The sequence below is a fragment of the Empidonax traillii genome, unplaced genomic scaffold (assembly GCF_003031625.1).
Source record: "Empidonax traillii isolate 1590-97213 ecotype Southwest subspecies unplaced genomic scaffold, ASM303162v1 scaffold338:size1951571, whole genome shotgun sequence".
In the NCBI taxonomy this organism is placed as follows: Eukaryota; Metazoa; Chordata; class Aves; order Passeriformes; family Tyrannidae; genus Empidonax; species Empidonax traillii.
Genome location: NW_020955531.1, coordinates 570,790 through 589,600, shown reverse-complemented (window position 1 = coordinate 589,600; position 18,811 = coordinate 570,790). Strand labels below are relative to the sequence as shown.

General features: G+C 38.7%; 1 protein-coding gene across 6 annotated transcripts in view; it reads left to right on the top strand.

Annotated features, from left to right (window-relative positions):
• The window catches only part of CABIN1 (calcineurin binding protein 1), a 109,815-nt gene continuing 91,004 nt past the window's right edge, over positions 1 to 18,811 (top strand). For 2 of the 6 annotated variants that reach the window (XM_027892036.1, XM_027892034.1), the window contains exons 1-18: positions 2,700 to 2,795; positions 3,223 to 3,315; positions 3,600 to 3,713; positions 3,884 to 4,018; positions 4,281 to 4,461; positions 5,378 to 5,507; positions 6,294 to 6,443; positions 7,457 to 7,740; positions 8,763 to 8,931; positions 9,362 to 9,498; positions 9,885 to 10,102; positions 11,425 to 11,503; positions 11,738 to 11,925; positions 13,205 to 13,354; positions 14,678 to 14,872; positions 15,993 to 16,229; positions 17,286 to 17,439; positions 17,678 to 17,793. In XM_027892036.1, the coding sequence (XP_027747837.1) occupies positions 2,793 to 2,795; positions 3,223 to 3,315; positions 3,600 to 3,713; positions 3,884 to 4,018; positions 4,281 to 4,461; positions 5,378 to 5,507; positions 6,294 to 6,443; positions 7,457 to 7,740; positions 8,763 to 8,931; positions 9,362 to 9,498; positions 9,885 to 10,102; positions 11,425 to 11,503; positions 11,738 to 11,925; positions 13,205 to 13,354; positions 14,678 to 14,872; positions 15,993 to 16,229; positions 17,286 to 17,439; positions 17,678 to 17,793 (2,733 nt within the window). In that variant the 5' untranslated portion in view covers positions 2,700 to 2,792. Of the gene's footprint in view, positions 17 to 2,699; positions 2,796 to 3,222; positions 3,316 to 3,599; positions 3,714 to 3,883; positions 4,019 to 4,280; positions 4,462 to 5,377; positions 5,508 to 6,293; positions 6,444 to 7,456; positions 7,750 to 8,102; positions 8,242 to 8,762; positions 8,932 to 9,361; positions 9,499 to 9,884; positions 10,103 to 11,424; positions 11,504 to 11,737; positions 11,926 to 13,204; positions 13,355 to 14,677; positions 14,873 to 15,992; positions 16,230 to 17,285; positions 17,440 to 17,677; positions 17,794 to 18,811 lie in introns of those variants that run through there. The other 4 variants (XM_027892035.1, XM_027892031.1, XM_027892032.1 and 1 more) reach the window with 3 other exon arrangements.

Sequence of the window (18,811 nt, the reverse complement as noted above, 5' to 3'; positions counted from 1 at the left end):
GGGGCGGCCCCGCCAGGTGAGTGTCCCGGTCCGCCCGGCCCCGCGGAGCGGCCCGAGGGGCAGCCGGTGCCTGGGCCCTGCCCGGCCCGGCCCGGCCCGGCCCGGGCGGCCTCTGCCGTCGCAGGGGGGAGGCGAGCGTGGGCTCCCACCTCCTCCCGGCCCCGTGTGCCGCCCCGCAGTGTGCCGGCGTGAGCAGCGTCCCTGCCCCTCCGTGCGGAAAGTGACCGTGTTTCGGCAAAACCGGCTTGTGCTGAGATGCGGCCGGCTCTTTGCAGTATTAAAGCAAACAAACAAACAAACAAACAAAAATTCCCAAACAAAGATTTAGTGGTGTTTGTTGTGTTTTGTTTTTGTTTGTTTTTTTTTTTTATTATTTTATTTTTAAACATATTTATATTTGCAATGTGTGGATCCCGAGTGTAGCAGCCACAATAAAAGCCAGGAAAGCCCGAGTCGCTCCCTTTGTTTCTTACTTTGAAGTTGACAACACAAGCTCTGGGAGCAAGAGTTGACATTTGGAATTTTTACCTAAGTGTTAAACTACTAAGGCAAAAGGCTTGTTTCCTTTCAGGATGTGCACACCTGTCATAGCCACAGCTTTATAGCTGAGACACTCTTAAAACTGAAAAAAAATCAAGCTGCTTTGTAGCAGTTTATAGTAAAGAGTATTTCCCTTTTATTGTACTTACCTGCTGTAGCTGTGCTCCTCTGGAGGCGCTGGTTGTGGCATACTCATTTCCTAGATGTTGGGACCCTGCTGTAACTCAGTTCACTGTTAGTTTTGCAGCCATGTACAATGCCTGTTTAAAGCAAAATGAAATAATCCCTCTAGTGCCTGACACACCAATACAAGGCTGGGCGGAGGAAACACCCTCACCCTGTTTTTCAGGAGCATTACACAGTTCTGTTTGGTTATGCACTTTCAATTTGTAAACACCAGAGAGGAAAGGTGCTAAATATTTGTTACTGAGCTCCTGTATGGTACAAAGTTCTGGTATAAATAAGTACAGTTAGAATTGTTTTCCCATGTTTTCTCTAGTTGTAGTTTCCCTGGCAGTCTGACCTTGGAAGTGAACTCTTGACTGCAGTCACTGCTGGTGACTTCCTCTGCCACCTTGAGCAAGATAGGGCATATTTCTGAATAGGCATATTTGTAAGTGGACTTAAAACCACTCAGCTTAAATATGTGATTGATTTGGGATCACACAGACTTACTTATTTAAATGTCATGAGCAACTGCACTTTCTGTCAAAATGTGGGGTGTTTGATACATCTGAAAGAGGGAACCATTAATTTCTGAGCATGTGTTTCCTCCATAGTAGACAAGGAGTCTTTGTCCTGAAAGAAATCTGAAATTTTATTGTTTATTTAGTGACTTGAAGAGAAAAAATGCTTTATTGCTGTGCAGTTGTCAGTCTGATTTATCTGCAAGCGAGGAAAGCAAGTGGTGCATGGGCAAGCAAATGATCATTGCTGAATGAATGAAATTCCTGTCAAAGCATTATTTTGTCTACACACAGAACTAATCATGATGATGTGTGAGTTAATTCAGCTTATAGTTCAAAACTCCCACTGCTTCCTGCTGTGGTTAATTCTGGACTTACTGTTCTATTAATGTAGTCTCCCGTATAAAAGACTGTTTTTAGCCTGTCTTGCATGTGTCATCTTTTTGTTTGAGTTGATGGGAAGGTTTTATCACGTAGCAGTGAAGCTTTTCTAAAAGAGCAGCACAGAACTCTTTTCAATTTTTTTTGTTGCCTTTACTAACATGATGTTTCAAGCAGTTAATTGAATCTAAATTATGGGCTTAGTTATGAGGAAAAATTGCTTACAGATTACAAACATGTATTTACCTCTTTAAAATTTTTATCATTGGTAAAAAGATGGGAATATTGGTATTCTTCATTCAGAATGAAGAAGTACCAGTTAGTAAAAGCTCAGTTTCTTTTGTTTGCATAAATCGAATATACCTAAGTGTGTGTGCAGTAAGCTCTAACTTGCTTTTGCACTAGAGATCGTCTGTTGAGGTTGGTCCTTATATTCAGAAAGAACAAATCTATTATAAACACTGGTTCTGTTCTAGCAGGGATGTCAATAATGAAAGCTGCTTTAATCAGAGGAATTTCTAGGTGCGGATGGTGCTTTGAGCAATGGGTTCACCAGCCTCTATGGCCTGCTGCCAAGTCAGTCTGACACAGATAACCCTGCATTTTTTAACCTTCCTGTTCTGTAGATATTTGTTAGGGCTGTGGCTTGTGCTGTGGATAAGATCGGGAAAACTTCCCTTTTTTGTTTGTTTGTTTGTTTGGGTTTTTTGTTTGTTTTCTTTTGAAGCACCTGAAGATAAACTCCTAAGTTAAAACAATTCATGCATAAAGTGTCAAAGTATTCAAGAAGTGTTTTTGGGTTTAGCTTTTGTCTTTGAAGAGATTTATCTTGTATGTTGTTAGTATCTTGTAGGTTCACTGAATATTACGTAGTAACTGAAAGTCTTGAAAGCCATCCTGCTGTAATTAATGTGTTTAACTTTGTATTTTATTTTCTGTCTCTAGTTAAAATTCACTTTAATGTTACTGTTCCTCAGTGGCTGGGTTGTTTATCTCTTGGCATGGGGTGGTGGTGAAATAGAACAGTTAATTGGCTATTGACTAAAGTATTCCCAGCTTGTCTTTATTTCTGAGTGTTTTCTTTACAAATAGAGTAAATATTGGAATCCTGTTTGCTTTCCAGGCCTGGTTTTCTTAGGCCCTTCCTCTTAATCCTGGAGAAAGACAGTGTGAAAAGCTGAGAACATGGTAAGGGCTTATTGAGATGGCTTTTGAGATGTTTTGGTAAAAATAAAATTGAGAATTTTCTCTTTCCTTGGGACTAAGAATAAATGGCCATAAATGAGACCATTGTTTTTGAAATGATAGTAGTTATTGGTAAATTGAAGAATTTGAAAAAACCCCAACACTGTAATGCACATCTATTCTAGAGGAGCTGTTGCTGTAAAGCACTTGAAATTTTCTTTTTTTCAGCCAATTTCATGTGGGAAATTGTTTTGATATTACTTGATCATTACAACTCTTGTAACTTTATGTAGAGATCTCACTTTATTGTACCTGTAACATTTAAGTAAAAAAAAAAAAAAAAGAGAGAGAGAAAAAAATCCAGTTTGCAAAGGAAACTGGGGCATGTGTAGATGTCACATTCCTTGCTGCCTCCCACCTGCCATTGCAGATTCGAATCGCAGCGCTGAACGCGAGCTCCACAGTGGAGGATGACTATGAGGGGACCTTCAAAAGTCACAAGACACAGACAAAGGAAGCTCAGGTGAGTAAACCTACTATTTTCTTAGTGAAGTTTTGTCTGGATGGGTGTTTCATCCTCTCGTTGCAGGGATTGTTCAACATAATGTCTTGTTTTTAGAAAGCTGTGTTACTATCTTATCTCTTGGACTCTCCTTTAGTGAACAAACTTCACTCAAATGAGTTATTTTAGGTCAGTAAAGTAATTAAAGTGTGAAACCACTGATATAAGTAGTAGATGTAAGTACATTATAATAGCCATTTAATAAAGCTGCCTTACCAAATAGGTTCTAATTTTTTTAATCCCAGGAAGCAGAAGCTTTTGCTTTGTACCACAAGGCTTTGGACCTTCAGAAACATGACCGATTTGAAGAATCTGCTAAAGCTTATCATGAGCTCCTGGAGATTCGTCTTCTGCGAGAGGTCAGTCACCTTTGGAGAATGAAACTTTAGAAACTGCTTTTACTATATCTTGTCTTCATTTCTAATTGGCTAACTAGAAATGTCAGTGTTGTCAATTGGCAAGTTGTTTGCTGTCCTTTTTACTTGTCTGATTCCTAATGCCCACACTGCATTTACTTTATCATTTCTAGGCAGTTCTTTCTGGTGATGAGAAAGAAGGGCTGAAACACCCGGGTCTGATGTTAAAATATTCCACCTATAAAAACCTAGCACAACTGGCAGCACAACGGGATGACTTAGAGACAGCCATGGAGTTTTATCTGGAGGTACAGTGCAGCTGAAATAAAACAGTGGAGCCTTAATATTTGTTAAAACTTACCAAAATATAGACATACACCTTGACATACCTCATGTGAATGTATGGTTGAATAGTGTGTACTTTCTGACACGATGTGGGATATAACTGGTCCACCTTTCAGTCCCCAAAGCAGTTGTGATCCTGCTGAAAACTGAAGCAGTGCCAGTCCCTGCAGACAAGTGGATCTGTGTGTCTGAAATGGGGATGATGTTGTTTGTTATGCTTTCTAGGCTGTAATGCTGGACTCTACTGATGTCAACCTCTGGTATAAAATCGGTCGTGTGGCAATAAAACTAATCCGCCTTCCTTTGGCTCGTCACGCGTTTGAAGAAGGTCTCAGGTGCAATCCTGATCACTGGCCTTGTTTAGATAACCTTATCACAATCTTGTATACACTCAGTGACTACACAAGTGAGTACAGTGTGTGAAAAAAATCTCAATATATTTGTAATTTTACATACCAATTAAAAAATTGTAATGATGCGTTGTGTAGGTTAAAGTGTATTTGGCATAAGCAGTACATTAGGGTATGATAGAGACTTCTGTTTCCTGATAGAGATTTTTTAATTTCGTGGTAAAGTATGGTGGTTTGCATCAGTTCTGGTTACTCTAAAAATAAGTGCCTGGGGTCTCTTAAATCAGAGCCTCTGCAGGAAGTTTTCCTGTAGACTGTTCTTTTCCCTTTCAATGTATTTTGGGTTTGCCTTTCTACTGATTTGCAGCTGCATAGTTTTGGGTATAAACCTACATAGCCTAGTAAGATTAATTGTAGTTACAGCAGTGATATAACTGACCTTAAGATTTTACATTTGAATAATATCCTGTGCATGAACTGATTAAAAGGAAGTTTGGGAGAGAAATTGCAAGATGGCAGAATTGTTGAATCTAATCCCTTAGGTTTGTCCTACTGGAACGGTTCTAATTCTCTTCACGTCATTACCCACGTGAGCAAAGCCCTGGTGGGATACACTGTTTGTTTCACTAATGGAATCTGCAGTTAAGGCATTTGATAATATAAAAATGGTAAATAATTGTGATTCCAATCTCTTCTGTGCCCAAATGAAGTCTTGAAAGTAAGTCAAAGAGGTACTGCAAACTGTTTAAACAAAATTAATCATATTCTTTTTCTGGATATAATACCTGGAAAGACATAATAGGCTATTTGAACTGTATGGAGGTAATTATTTGACAAGTTACGAAGCTGTTGGACTAATTAGTGCAAATGTCACATTTGGGTGCAATTCAGTGGTGTATGTGAGGCCCAGAACTGGGGGCTTTGAATGAACCGGAGCAGCCACTGACCATTCAATTTCTATTTCTCTGTCAGCATGTTTGTATTTTATCTGCAAAGCTTTGGAAAAAGACTGCCTGTACAGCAAAGGACTGGTTCTGAAGGAGAAGATCTTTGAGGAGCAGCCTTGCCTCCGGAAAGATTCCTTGAGGATGTTCCTCAAATGGTGAATGTTGTCTTACAGAAAATGCTGCCCTTGGGAGTGTAAATTTTGGGTTTGGGGTTGTTCTAAAAAGCTGATGAGATCTTACGCTTTAAGTGATAGTGATATCTTGCTAACCTGCCTTCTGAATAATAATGTTACATGTTGGTGCTGCTGACAGAATGTTCTTCAGCAATAACTTTTGGAGAGAGGTAGAAAGAGGCAAAGAATCCATTTGTTGCTGCTCACTTATTTTCACATCCAGATTTCTCCTTTGTTTTACTTATTAGTAGCTGATCTCTGCAGCACTCACTTTAGTTTTCATTAATACCCAAGATGCTGAAATTTTTACTTTATTAAGGTTTCAGACCACTGCAACTCTGAAGGTATACTGCAACATTATGGTTAAGATTTCTTTGTTATTGCGGTATGTAATGTAAAACTTTTGGTAGAAGTTTGGTGTTGTGTAGTTCTGCAAAGTAGACTGTCTCTTTCTGTGTGGATTTTGTATTATGGGTGGGTAAGAGGAAAGTGGGAAAAGAAAATAGAGGCCCATAAAATTTACAGGACCTGTCTAAGTTAACTGCTTATTCAGAACACAGATTTTTGATGGTGAACACTTCTGTATGCATGCCATCAAGTTCATAAAATAATGTTATTTGAATGCTTGTTTTAAAACTATTTTTGTTATATTGTATGGAGATTTGAAATTAACCCCCCGCCAGGCTTTAAGATAAAAACAACAAACCAAAACAACCACCAACTAACAAACAAAAGCATTAACTTGTCTCCATTCTCGTTATTTCTTAGTGACATGTCCATCCATAATGTAAATGTGAGTGCAGCTGAAACAGGAAGAATCATAAGTGAAGCACTGGAGCTACGTAAGAAGAGACAAGCTTTGCTGGTGCGTGACAGGGAGCCAGACCTCAGACTGGTGCAGCCAATTCCCTTTTTCACGTATGTCTTTGTGTTTTCTCTTTTTAAAAGCTTCCTCTGAAGCCACTTGTGGTCACAACTGTGGTGTGCTTCAGATTTCTTCAGGACACTCTTCTTTTTCCTTGTAAAAACAAACCAACCTCCCAGTGTTTTGGTTTGTTTGGTGTATTTACTATTTTAGCATAAACCAAATAGCTGTCAGTTTTCAATTTTTGATTTAAAACCAGTGATGGAAAAAAAAAAGGTAACTAAGAGTGATTTGGCAGCTATTCAAAGTGTATTACTGGATTATTCATACGTGACTAGTTTATATATGAATTTCAAAACAAGTTTAGCTTTTAAAAAATTCTTTTTGCTGTTGGGATAGTGGAAACAAAAAAATTGCAAGAATTTATTTGCAGCAAGATAGAAGGATACTAATAAGTTTTTGTGTGTGTCATTATTATAAAGGATTGGGTTTTGATTTGGTTTTTTTATTGCACATATTTTTCTGGAATATTAATGGACTTTGCATGTAAGTCCTATTGCAGATAAGTTGCTCCTAGTTGTGGATAGGGGTGAGTTCTTTTATTATTGCTGATTGAATCCAGAACCTAAAAATTGTTTATTTGACACTAAATTTTTTACTGTTTTTAGGGTTTGGTGTAGAGTAATTTCCTCAGCAACTACTGCATAAACATTCTTTGAGATTAGGCACATTAGTGACTCCCGTTTCTCTCTTACTGCAACCAATATACCAGTTTCTTCTGAAAACTTTTGCTTGCTGAGCGGTGAAGGAAAGCTCCTGAGGACCTCTGATCCAGGCCTGAAATTGTCAGAGTCCATATGACAGGAAATATAGAAAGATCTTCTCCAGCTTTTCTAGTCACAGGGCAGATCTTTGACATTCAAATGTGTATTGCTCTCCCACTGAAAGGCTACTCTTGCTGTCTCTAAGCTATTGGAGAAAAATAATGTTGAATGCTGTAAATATAATTCAGAAAATAACGTGCCAGGAATTAATGACGTGATGCTGTTGTGTCCCCCCCTTGCAGGTGGAAGTGTTTAGGAGAAGCTTTACTTGCCATGTATCAGCACCTCACAACTTGCGATCCTCCTCGGCCCAGTCTGGGAAAGAGAATCGATCTCTCAGAATACAGAGACCCAGTCCAACATCTGATCCTTTCTCCCACCTCTACTCCTGTCAGTGTTATTCAACCAACTCCTGTCAGCACCAACCCAGTGATGACAATGCCAGACCCTGTATTACCTTACACTACAACGACAACCAACTTTCCAAGTCACAGTCAGAGTTCGTTGGAACCAGGAGCTACTGTAGGTGAGCAAGGTACTTCAGTCTGAGATTCAAGATCTCTTTCCTACTTATCTGGGTGTTGAAAGCACTTCAGAATGCTGTGGGGCATGCTGTCTTTAAACTGCATGTTGTGGATTCAGAACCTCTTCAGCATATCTATAACATCTGGTTAGAAAAAGGGAAGCTGAGCTCTAGAGAGTTAAGATCTGTTAACCCTTCACATTAGAAAAGAAAAGCCACCTAAGCTGTCTGAAAACCATTGTTTCCTGACTAAGACACAGGACCAGTGTTCAGGACAGTGGACTTACTTTGCTATGTAATGAAATGAAGAGTCAAGTTGATTTGTTTTTCTTGATTGTTCCTCCAGTGCAGGAGTATCTGACCTCCCCTGTTTTTGTGCTGTTGACTCACACTTCAGTTTTTCAGTCTTTAAGGAGAAAAGAATTGTGATTCCATCCCAGCAGTGATTTTAATGTTGGGAAGGGCCTTGAGTTCCTTACAATGAATGAGCTGTCTTTCAAAAAGGTGACTGGATTTTCTTCTGCTCATCTGTCACTCTCAGAACTTGAGAGAACCGAGCTGTCAGTTACATTTATTTGAATTCTGTAGCAAGAGGTTTGAATATTTTATACTGTAGATGTATATGTATTTATGTATCTAAAACTATCAAGGGGTTACCGGTATTTTGTTGATATTCACAGGAATTTACAGACGTTTCTGGAGTTAAAGGCAGGCTTCTCTGGTTCCCATCTTAGAAACTTCTTGAAGACTGAAATAATGAATTCTAATTAATACTGAATCCCAGCATTTTTATTATGTTTGCTTCTTCCCTAAGACCAGCATTTTTATACAAAATGCCATAGCCAGTTAATAATTAGTGATTTTAAAAAAAATTTCTTTTGACACTGCCTCCAGAAAGAAACCAATGAACCTCAAGAGTTGCTGTATAATTACTTTTTTTAAAAATAAGAAATATTATCCACTTTTTATTTGCCAATTTAACCTGTCAGGTTTTCTGTTTGTTTTTTTTTTAATTATGTTTCTAGGTGACATGTCTGCAGGTGATAAATCTAAGAAAGGAGTGAAGCGAAGGAGAATTACAGAAGATAGTGGTGAAACAGCAAAAAGGAGATCTGCCAGAGTTCGGAACACCAAGTGTAAAAAAGAGGAGAAGGTTGACTTTCAAGAGCTGTTGGTGAAGTTCCTTCCTTCCAGGTACTCTACAGCAACAACTGTCATTATGAGAGTATCACAGAGAGGAAGCTGTTTGGGATTGTGTTTGATTGATATGCCCCAACCTTAAAACCACCAGACCTGTGTTATTTTTTGAAGCAGATGTGATGCGTTGTCTTCTCATAGATTCAATAAAATTGCTCTTAGTGAAAATTACTGAATAAAAATTGAAAAATAAGATTTTCTTAGTGTGAAGGTGAATTAGAGGACAATGAAGATGTCAAAATGGATAAGGTAAAGTAATCTTGATTTGGGCAAAATTTGGGAACTTGATGTAAATCTCTGAATTTGCTTCAGTTAATGTACTTTCACTGTTAAAATTTGCACAACTTTCCATGTTTAGTTTCACTTAGTTACAAAAGAAAGAATGAGGGCTTTGTTGATGTTGTGGTTTTTGTCCCCTCTCACACAGATTAAGGAAATTAGATCCTGAGGAGGAAGAGGACCCTTTCAATAACTATGAGGTGCAATCAGAGATCAAAGAGGAGAATTTCCAGCATGTTGGACCGCATAGAATGTCATTTGATTCTACAACATTTATGGAATCTGGTAGGGATTTCTACTGGAACGCCCCACTCTTTCTCTGCTGTTTCTTCCATATTGTATGCTTTATTTTCTGTATTTTCCTATAATTTCTAGAAGATACAGAAGTATATGCTATTTTAAAAGGTATAATTTTAGGGCATAGAAATATCTCTCTTGGTAACAGGTGTGATTTTTTTAAGTCTAGGGGACTGCTTAGTCACTGTGTCCAAGAGCTCCAATGTGTGGAGTTTCCCATTTAAACAAATTGAAATACAGTAATTGAGTTCTGCACATGTGCAGCACAGGAGAACTGCTGCAAGATCAGTGCATAAAACACTGCTGAAACTTGCTTGGTTCATGGTCTGCCTCAGCCTTAAACATGTATGGCTTTGTGTTTATCTGCTTTCTAGAAAAACAGGACGTTCATGAATTCCTGCTGGATAACCTCAACAATGGTGGGATCTTGGAGCTGATGATGAGATATCTAAAAGTCATCAGCCAAAAGTTTCTGGTGAAGTGGCCTCCTGGCTTGTGTGAGGTGGTCCTTAGTATCTATAACAGCTGGAGAAAGCACAGCAGCAGCCTTCCCAATCCACTACTGAGGGATTCAAGCAATCAGCATATCAAGGTAAAGCAACACTTTTCCTTATCGCCATATTTGCTGCTGTGTTCTCTGTGTGTCAGGAGTACCCAGCTGAAATCCAGCAATCAGACACAGGTTTGGCTTAGCTCTGCCTGGGGAGCTGCTTGTCCCAGCTGTTCTATCTGTCATGAACTGGTGGACTGCAGCTCATGGAGCTGTTGCTGAGCTCCTGGACAGATCTGGGTGATGCTACATGCAAGTGTACCCTATACCTCATATAGAGATATAGTAACTACTATACATACAGATATGTTTTACCACTTTACTCTGTTGTTGCTCTTTCTTTTTTTTTCCCTTCCCTTTGCTGCTGATCTGACACAAAGTTTTGTTTTGTCATCAGGTGAGTAGAGAGGCTGCTCTGCTCTCACTGGCTGATTAAGGGCCAGCATTGCTGCTTTAAATAGAGTAAATATAGTATAGTTTTAAGATAACCTGAAATTTACAGTAAAAAAACCCCAACCAAACAAAACAAACCCACCCTCCCAGCATCACTATTTTATTTGTATGAAATACGAATTCTGAAAACTGCTGTGTTCAGTTGACTTTGTTTACAAAATAAACAAATGTGTCTCTGTGTAGCAGGTGTTAAATTTTTATACATCCTGTGTCTTATTTCCATGTATTTTCCACTTATACGTGCCCTTTTTTTATACAATTGGAAATGTATTCCCTTGGTTCTTATTATTACTTGTAATGTATATGGACTTTTGAACCTTTTCACAGTCACCTGGTTTTTACAGCTGGAACTGTATTCCTGTGAATTTAAGCAGAAAACAATACATTCTTCACTATTACTTGGCAGAGATCTGCCATGATGTGAATTTAATATGCTCCTGAACTTTATCCTGCAAGTGTTAATAAGCTGATAAGACTGAAGTACATACTCAGTCTCATGCAGATAAATACTGAAAAAATTATAGAACATAAACATATTTTTCAAATATCACCACTTTTGCTATATTATGGAAATATACTTTTGCTGTGATTTAGCAATTTAATATAGTTTTATTTCAGCCAGATACAAAAATATGGATGATTTCTTTTAATATCAGGCAATGCTGATCTGACCTTCTTTCATGAACTGAGATTTTTATCTTTTTAAATGCTTCTTCTAAGTCTTGGGTTTTTTCATACCTGTTGATTTGCAAATGCTTTTATACAGCTTTTTGAGAGAGGAAGAAGTACTTACAGCTTGGGAATAGAAATCCCAAGAGGACAAGATGAAGGTTTTCTTTGAAGTAAATTGCAGATTTAGTGATTTTGGGGTTGTTCTGTTTTATTTTGATATCTCCTTACTTTTTCTGAAGGATATGATGTTGATGAGCCTTTCTTGCATGGAACTGCAATTAGATCAGTGGCTACTGACAAAAGGGAAGAGCTCTACAGGTGAGAACTGGACGTTACTTTCTTTAGACTCTGAAAACACTCAAGGTATATGAAAAATGCTTCGAGGAATTCATTGGATTTTGGAGCTATTATTATTTAACTAATATCTCCCAAATCTGTATTTGATTGGTTTATCAATGCTTGCCTTCAAGTGCATCAGTACCTTTGAGATACGAGACTCTTTCCATGTTATGTTCGTAACTTGATGGTCATGTGTAATTAATTGCTTTGCAGTTTCTCCACGGAATTGTCCTGCTGCCTCTGTGAATGGAAAGTTTGGTCCTGACTTCCCAGGAACTCATTTTTTGGGAGACCTGTTGCAGTTGTCATTTGCATCTTCACAAAGAGATTTGTTTGAGGATGGCTGGATGGAGTTTGTGACTCGGGTGTACTGGCTGAAAGCTCGCTTTCTAGCACTGCAGGTGTGTTTTACTTTTGATTTAACGAATAAAACTTCTCCCAAATTAAAATCAATGCTGTTCAGAGGCAACTGATTTGTGAATCTCAGCTCTTTCAAGCATATGGCTAAAATCAGCTCAAAACACAGTGATTTCATTTTGCTCTTACGTATAATTAACTGTCCCTAAGGGTTGAGGTGGAAAAGTAGGAGATCTCCTGTGCTAAGCAAATATTCAGATATGTTTAATATATGAGTCTTTGTTTAAATTAGCTCATGTTCAGCTTTTAAAAAATTATTTTCCCCAAAGTCGTTTGGAATTGTATTATGTAGCTGCAGAACATAGATTTTTGGGGACCTGGACTTGTGGATACCATCAAAGTCCCAGGCAGTCCAAACCACAGATTTTAACTGAAGCAGACTCTGTTTTATTACTCTCCCCTCTGCTTTTTCAAGGTAGCATGATTCTTCTTTTGAAGATGTTAAATTTAATATGCAGATTTTGAAGCAGAGGGTTTCAAACACACCACTGAGGGAATAATTTGAAATGTTATTTGATCCCAGTCTTTTTTTCCCTTTAAGTGTTACTTCCTCAGGACATCAAAGAGGGTTTTTTATGCATTAATTATTTTTAAATCAATTGTCAACTAGTTATGTGAGTCAGTTTCATAGCTGTGAACTAACTTGTTCCTTCCATTTCTTTTTTCTTTTTTCTTTTTTCTTTTTTTTTTTTTTTGCCTAAGGATTCCTCTCTAATAAAATTACTTGAGGAAAAGTGAGAGTTCCTGCACACCTACTGGCATTTTTTCTTGTGATATGCAGAGCTGTATTTTGCCTGTGCAGCTTGCATTCCTCTCCTGTCCTCTCAGCTGCAGTAACTACTTCAGTTGCACAGAGCGAGTAGAATGCATTCACTTTGCAGAATATAAGGATGCTTCTTGATTCATTGTTTTTATTGCCACAAATGGAAGAGTTATTTCTGCTGGTTTAGTCTTCCATGTTTTTAAAGGAAAGGGATTTTAGCAATCCAGACAAATCTTGCAAATTTATGCAAGCTGAATTCTGTTTTTCTAATTTGTTTTACCTGTTTTTAAGCTAATTGCTAACATATATTGCATTTTTAAATATTTTTGCTTTCATTTGAGAATGTCAGTGCATTTGTTTTTTTATTTGGGAGGACATGCCCTAATCACACTGCCAGTGCCTGCATTGAATTTGAAACTTTTCTAACATGCTTTGGAAACCCTTTCAGTAGTCAGATGGGATTTAGTGGTTGATTGCTTTCTTTTCTACTGTTTCTTTAGGGAGACATGGAACAGGCACTTGAAAACTATGATATCTGCACTGAAATGCTACAGAACTCCACTACAGCGCAAGCCAAAGCTGGCAATGAGTGTAGCATCGTCATACGGTTACCTAATCTACACGTTGATTCTGTTGTTTCTTTAGAAGAGGTAAGAATTAATTTGCAGGTGTATGTTCCCCGTTCCAACCCTCCCACTGCATCTCTCCCAGTTTCAAATGTCATTTATGAATTAGCTCTTTCATGATGGAAGTTCACTATATCTCAGAGTGAAAGGAGAGGTTTGAAGGGGATGTCAAGACCATCCTCTCCTTTTCAAAAATTACAGTTTTGGATCTGTTGGTCCTGTATAACTTTAGATTGCATTTATGCGAAACAAAAATACTAAAGCCAGCTGCATGAACCACAGTAGATTATTGAATCAGTGTTTTATTTTCTGTTCTTAAGCATTAATTTCACCTTCGCTTAACTGAGCTTTCTACTTCAGGAGTTTGTTTTTCATGTAACAAGCTGGGTGCACTTCGAAGCAGAATCTCCTGTGATGAAGTCCCCCTGATGGATGTGTTCTTGCAGCGTAGAAATGTTTGATTTTGGACTTTAATAAAGTTTAAAATCTTTATAGCACATGGCTGGGGCGTGTTGAGCTTCTCATCCACCCGCACCCCCAAGTCTTTCTCCCCAGGGCTGGTCTCGATCCATTCTCCACCCAGCCTGTATTTGTGCTTGGGATTGCCCCAGCCCAGGTGCAGGACTTTGCACTAGGCCTTCTTGAACTTCTTGAGGTTCACACAGGTTGTCAATCCTGTTCAGATCCCTCTGGATGGCATCCCTTCCCTCCAGTGTGTCCACCACACAGCACAGTTTGGTGGTGTTGGTACACTTGCTGAGAGTGCCCTCAACCCCACTGTCCATGTTGCCAACAAAGACTTCAAACAGTGCTGATCCCAGTCCTGAGCCCTGAGGAACACCACTCATCCCTGCTTTCCATTTGCACATCGAGCCATTGACCACAGTTCATGGAGTTGTGAATAGCCAGCCAATTCCATATCCACCAAGTCGTCCATCCATCAAATTCAAGTCTCTCTAGAGACAAGGATGTTGCCTGGGACAGTGTCAAGTGCTTTGCACAAGTCCAGGTTGATGATATCAGTCAGTCTTCCCTCATCCACCGGTGCTGTAACCCCATCGTACAATGCCACCAAATTTGTAAGGCTTGATTTGCCCTTAGTGAAGCCATGTTGATTGTCACAAATCACCTCCTCATTTTCCATGTGCCTTAGTCATACACTGTATACTCATGAAAAATCTGTTTAATGGGTGAAGTGTTAAATGGTAGGTGTTTTCTTTCTGGGTTATGTTCCTGGAGGTTGCTGGAGAGTTCATGCAGCTTTATAGGTAAACTGCTGGGAGAAGTGTCAGTAGTCAAATATATGTGAAAACAAAAGTTGGATTATATCATCTGTGATGTTTGCAGATTGAAAAGAACCTGAAATCTCTGGAGAGGTGCCAGTCTTTGGAAGAGATCCAGCGACTGTATGAGGCAGGAGATTACAATGCAGTGGTGCACCTACTTCGTCCAACATTGTGCTTTAATGGTTATGGCAGAGCAAAGCATCTGGAGTTCGTAACATCCATACCAGAGAGACCAGCACAGCTGCTTCTCCTACAGGTCTGGTTTGTTTCTTTAAAAATCTGTTTTAGGAAGGGATTAAGAGTTATTCCTAAAAACAGGATGAAAGGATTTCTAGAGTTGAGTGTTGATGGTTAGCGAGTCTTATTTAGAAAGCAAAACATGGAACCAAATCTGTAAATGCTCTGAACACCACAGCTTTATCAACATAATTAGCAATGTGCTAGCTTGTGCTGACTGAGAATGTAGCTAAAGATATAAGATGCTGAGGCCTACATGAAATGAACAGAAAAACTGTAAGTTCAAATAAAACTTAAATCTTTTGCTGAGATATTTTATAGATGAGTTAATTCTGTCTGCACCTGCTGTGAATACTTCCTGCTTTTGCTGCTGTTTACTGTATGGTGACTTACAACCATTCTGAAACTTAGCTGTCTAGCATATGAGTGATTTTTGTGATGTAATGTCTCTCCTGCATGAATGAGACACTGTTGATAGATACATCCAGTATCATTGCTGTAGAATTAGTCTATTTGACACTATGAAAATCAGTGTATTATAAATGAGCTCAGCTATGGGAACAATTTGATCATATCAGGTTATCTGGTGGAAAAAAGTTTGCACAGAAGACTGATGCTCTTTTAACTGGACTGAACTAAATCCTGCAGCCTTCATGGCATTTCATGACCCTACCTTTGCAGTGTAGAAAGAAGCAGGACAATGTTGTTTTAACACTAGCCTCATGGTTGCTGTTTTGTTAGTTATGAAGTAATAAAATGGTAGCACAAGATCATAAAGATCCAAACCCTATTTCTGTAGGAGCTCTATGCAGCTGCAGATCATTAGAGTTATAGACCTACAGCCAGCCCTTTCCTGACTCTTTTCTTTCCCTGCATCTCTTATTAAAGCAAAAAGATTTTGTGATGATTTTTTTAAAATTTAGATCCTGCTTGTGTATTTGTCATCCTGGGTCCATTCAGGACCTTTTGTCTTTTTGTCCTATTGTCCTTTTTAATATTATGTTTAAAGGTGTTCTGTTATATTTCATTAAAGTAACAACATTAAATGTGTATAGTTTTGCTTTGCCCTGCTGTGCATTCATGTTTAAAATAAACTCCTCATTGTTATAATACATTTTTTTCATATTTACATTCCCTAGGACTCCCTGCTCAAACTGAAAGATTACAAGCAGTGCTTTGAATGCTCAGACGTTGCCTTGAATGAAGCAATTCAGCAGATGATTAATATGACAGCAGCCTCTGCTAAAGAGGAGTGGGTTGCTACGGTAACACAGCTGCTCACAGGAATAGACACTTCATTATCATCAGTTAACAGCATCTTGAAAGACTCTTCTGTAACACCGAGCCTCGTTCGATTAACAAACAACCTGATTCAGGTAACCTGTTCCCCTGCGCTAGGAAAGGGGGATTGTGTGCTACAGCCCTGCAGACGTGATACAGCTGCCGTCTGAATTCCCACCCGCTGGCACCGAGGGGTTTGGTTACATCTTTGTTTGGGGGAAGTTGAGCATTTCCATGTTATGTGAGTGTTACCACAGGCTTCATTTCAGTATGTTAATGATGCACCGAGTGCACCAGTGCCAGCAGGTACCTTCAGTCAGCAAGCTGCCTAAAATAACCAAAAAAGGGTGGTAAGATCACCCAAGGCACAGCACTGTTTTGTTAGGCTGCCTGAAATGGTGATGATACGATTGAGCTGCTCGGGTGTAGCTTGTGAGTTATGGCACTGATCTTGACTTTTACAGAAGGTACTTTCAAGCCTGAAAACTACTGAATGAACATTTTTTCAGTCCAGGTAACAAATGGCAGTCTCTCAGTTCTGTTAAGAAGCTGGTCTAGTTTATGTCAAAATCCAGTTGGTCTAGTTTATGTCAAATTTTCATATACTTCAGTAAAAGCCAAGGACCTTCACTACTCAAAGAATCATACTCCCATTGTGTAAAGTGCTATCTATTATGGAATGTAATGCAGTCTGGAGAACAGAGTATTCAGGTACATAATTTATATAGTATCTATTAAAGATGTCACTTGGTCTTTAACAGTTGTTGTAAAACCTGGTAGAGAATTCTGGGGTTTTTTTTAAATTCCACTTCCATGCTGGGTTGTAGGTAAGTTTCTTGTAAAATAATGAGGCCTACTAGCACTAAGAATTCATGCTTACTGTGAATTGTTTGTACATGGTATTAACAGAGAAAGATGTATATGGAAAATGAGGATGCAAGAGGAATGTCAGGGTAGGGGAAAAAATCTTTTATCCTTCCCCTACCAGCTGCTCCTATTTGCAGCATTTTTATAGCCATTCACTATGAGAAGCTGAGACTCAACTTCAGATTATTTCCTTAGGATAAAATGCATTGTGAGCTTTGGAAAGGATTTACACTTGACCTTTGTTTTGCATCACTTTGTTTGTATAATATCTGCTTGTTTATTAGATCATAGACTGCAGCATGGCAGTCCAGGAGGAACCAAAAGAGCCATATGTCTCCTCGGTGCTTCCATGGATTATCCTGCACAGGATCATCCAGCATGAGGAAGATGCTTTTCGATCCCTTTGCTGCCAGCAGCAGCAGAACCAGGGAGAAGAAGGTGGGGTTTTTATTCACTGTTAACATATTGGAGTTGATCTCCATACTATAAAAATTTGGATTGTAAATAACAACTCCTTGATTGTCATCTTACCTTGCTAGCAGGCTGAAGGGAGTAGGGAGCTATGCAAGCATCACTTTTGTACCACAGAGGAAACTTCTTTTTGCCAATTGAAGCACTGACTCAGATTTAACTCAAATCTGTGCTACTTTAACCTTTACCAACTTCTTTCTTCCAGGGAGTCCTGATACCCCTATGTTGCCTTCTTCACTTATGCTGCTGAACACAGCTCATGAGTATTTGGGAAGAAGATCCTGGTGTTGCAATTCCGATGGTGCTCTGCTCAAGTTCTATGTAAGTGTTGGCATCATGGAGTAACTGAAATTGGAAAGGATTTCTGAAAGTCATTTGGCCAACCCACATCTCAAAGCAGGAATAACTTTAAAGTTATATTAGATTGATTGTTTATTGCCTTGCCTTCATGTTAAAAATACACCTTTGAATCCACTTCCTTCTTCTCCCAGACAAATGCATGAGAGTTTCAGTCATTTTAATCTGAATAGCGAAGGCTTGTTATTCCAGACCCTTTCCTATTGGTCTCCTTCTGTCATACTTCCCATTGTTCTCTGGACTTACCTCACTGAGAAGAATAATTGTTTTCTTCTGATTTTTGTCCTCTGTTTTGCTTCTTGCACTAGTATTTTATTTGGTTTATGGGATTTGAAGGGGAAGTAGGAATCACCAAGCAGTCTGATAGTACTATACATCATTCACAAGCTGACAAAAACTGTAGTATTATGTCTTTAAAATTGCTGCTAAAATAACACAGTGGGATTCCATATTCATCTTGTCTCAGTGATTCCAAATAAGTTGCTCATTTCACAGAACTGAATTTGTCAAGTGTTACGTAAAGTTTGCACATTTTCAGTGTACTTAAGTACTGTTTATCATGTAAAAAAGGGAATATTTAACTGTCAACCAGGAAAATTCAGTTTTGAATTTTGCAGTTAAACTTGGTTATCTGTTACTTCCAAATCACAAGAGTGAAGATCTGCAGCCCATTGTCTGTCCTCAGGTACACGACTGGAATGGTACTGATTGCTAACACATCCTCTCATGTTACCTGGATTGGGTCCTGAAGCTCTGATGCGTTCAGTTGTTCTGCAGTTGATAAATTTGTCTTGTTTGATAATACCTACCTTGATTTTATACCACAGACTGAAAAAAATAGTAATTCTATTGTTTTCATATTATTGACTAAGTGTAACTTAAAATATACAGACAGAGTTCATCTGTTGAGGAAAAATTAGGAGAATGAAGAATTACTTCAGCCCTTCACTTCCCTTTGTCTGAAGGCTGCTCTTTGCTCTGT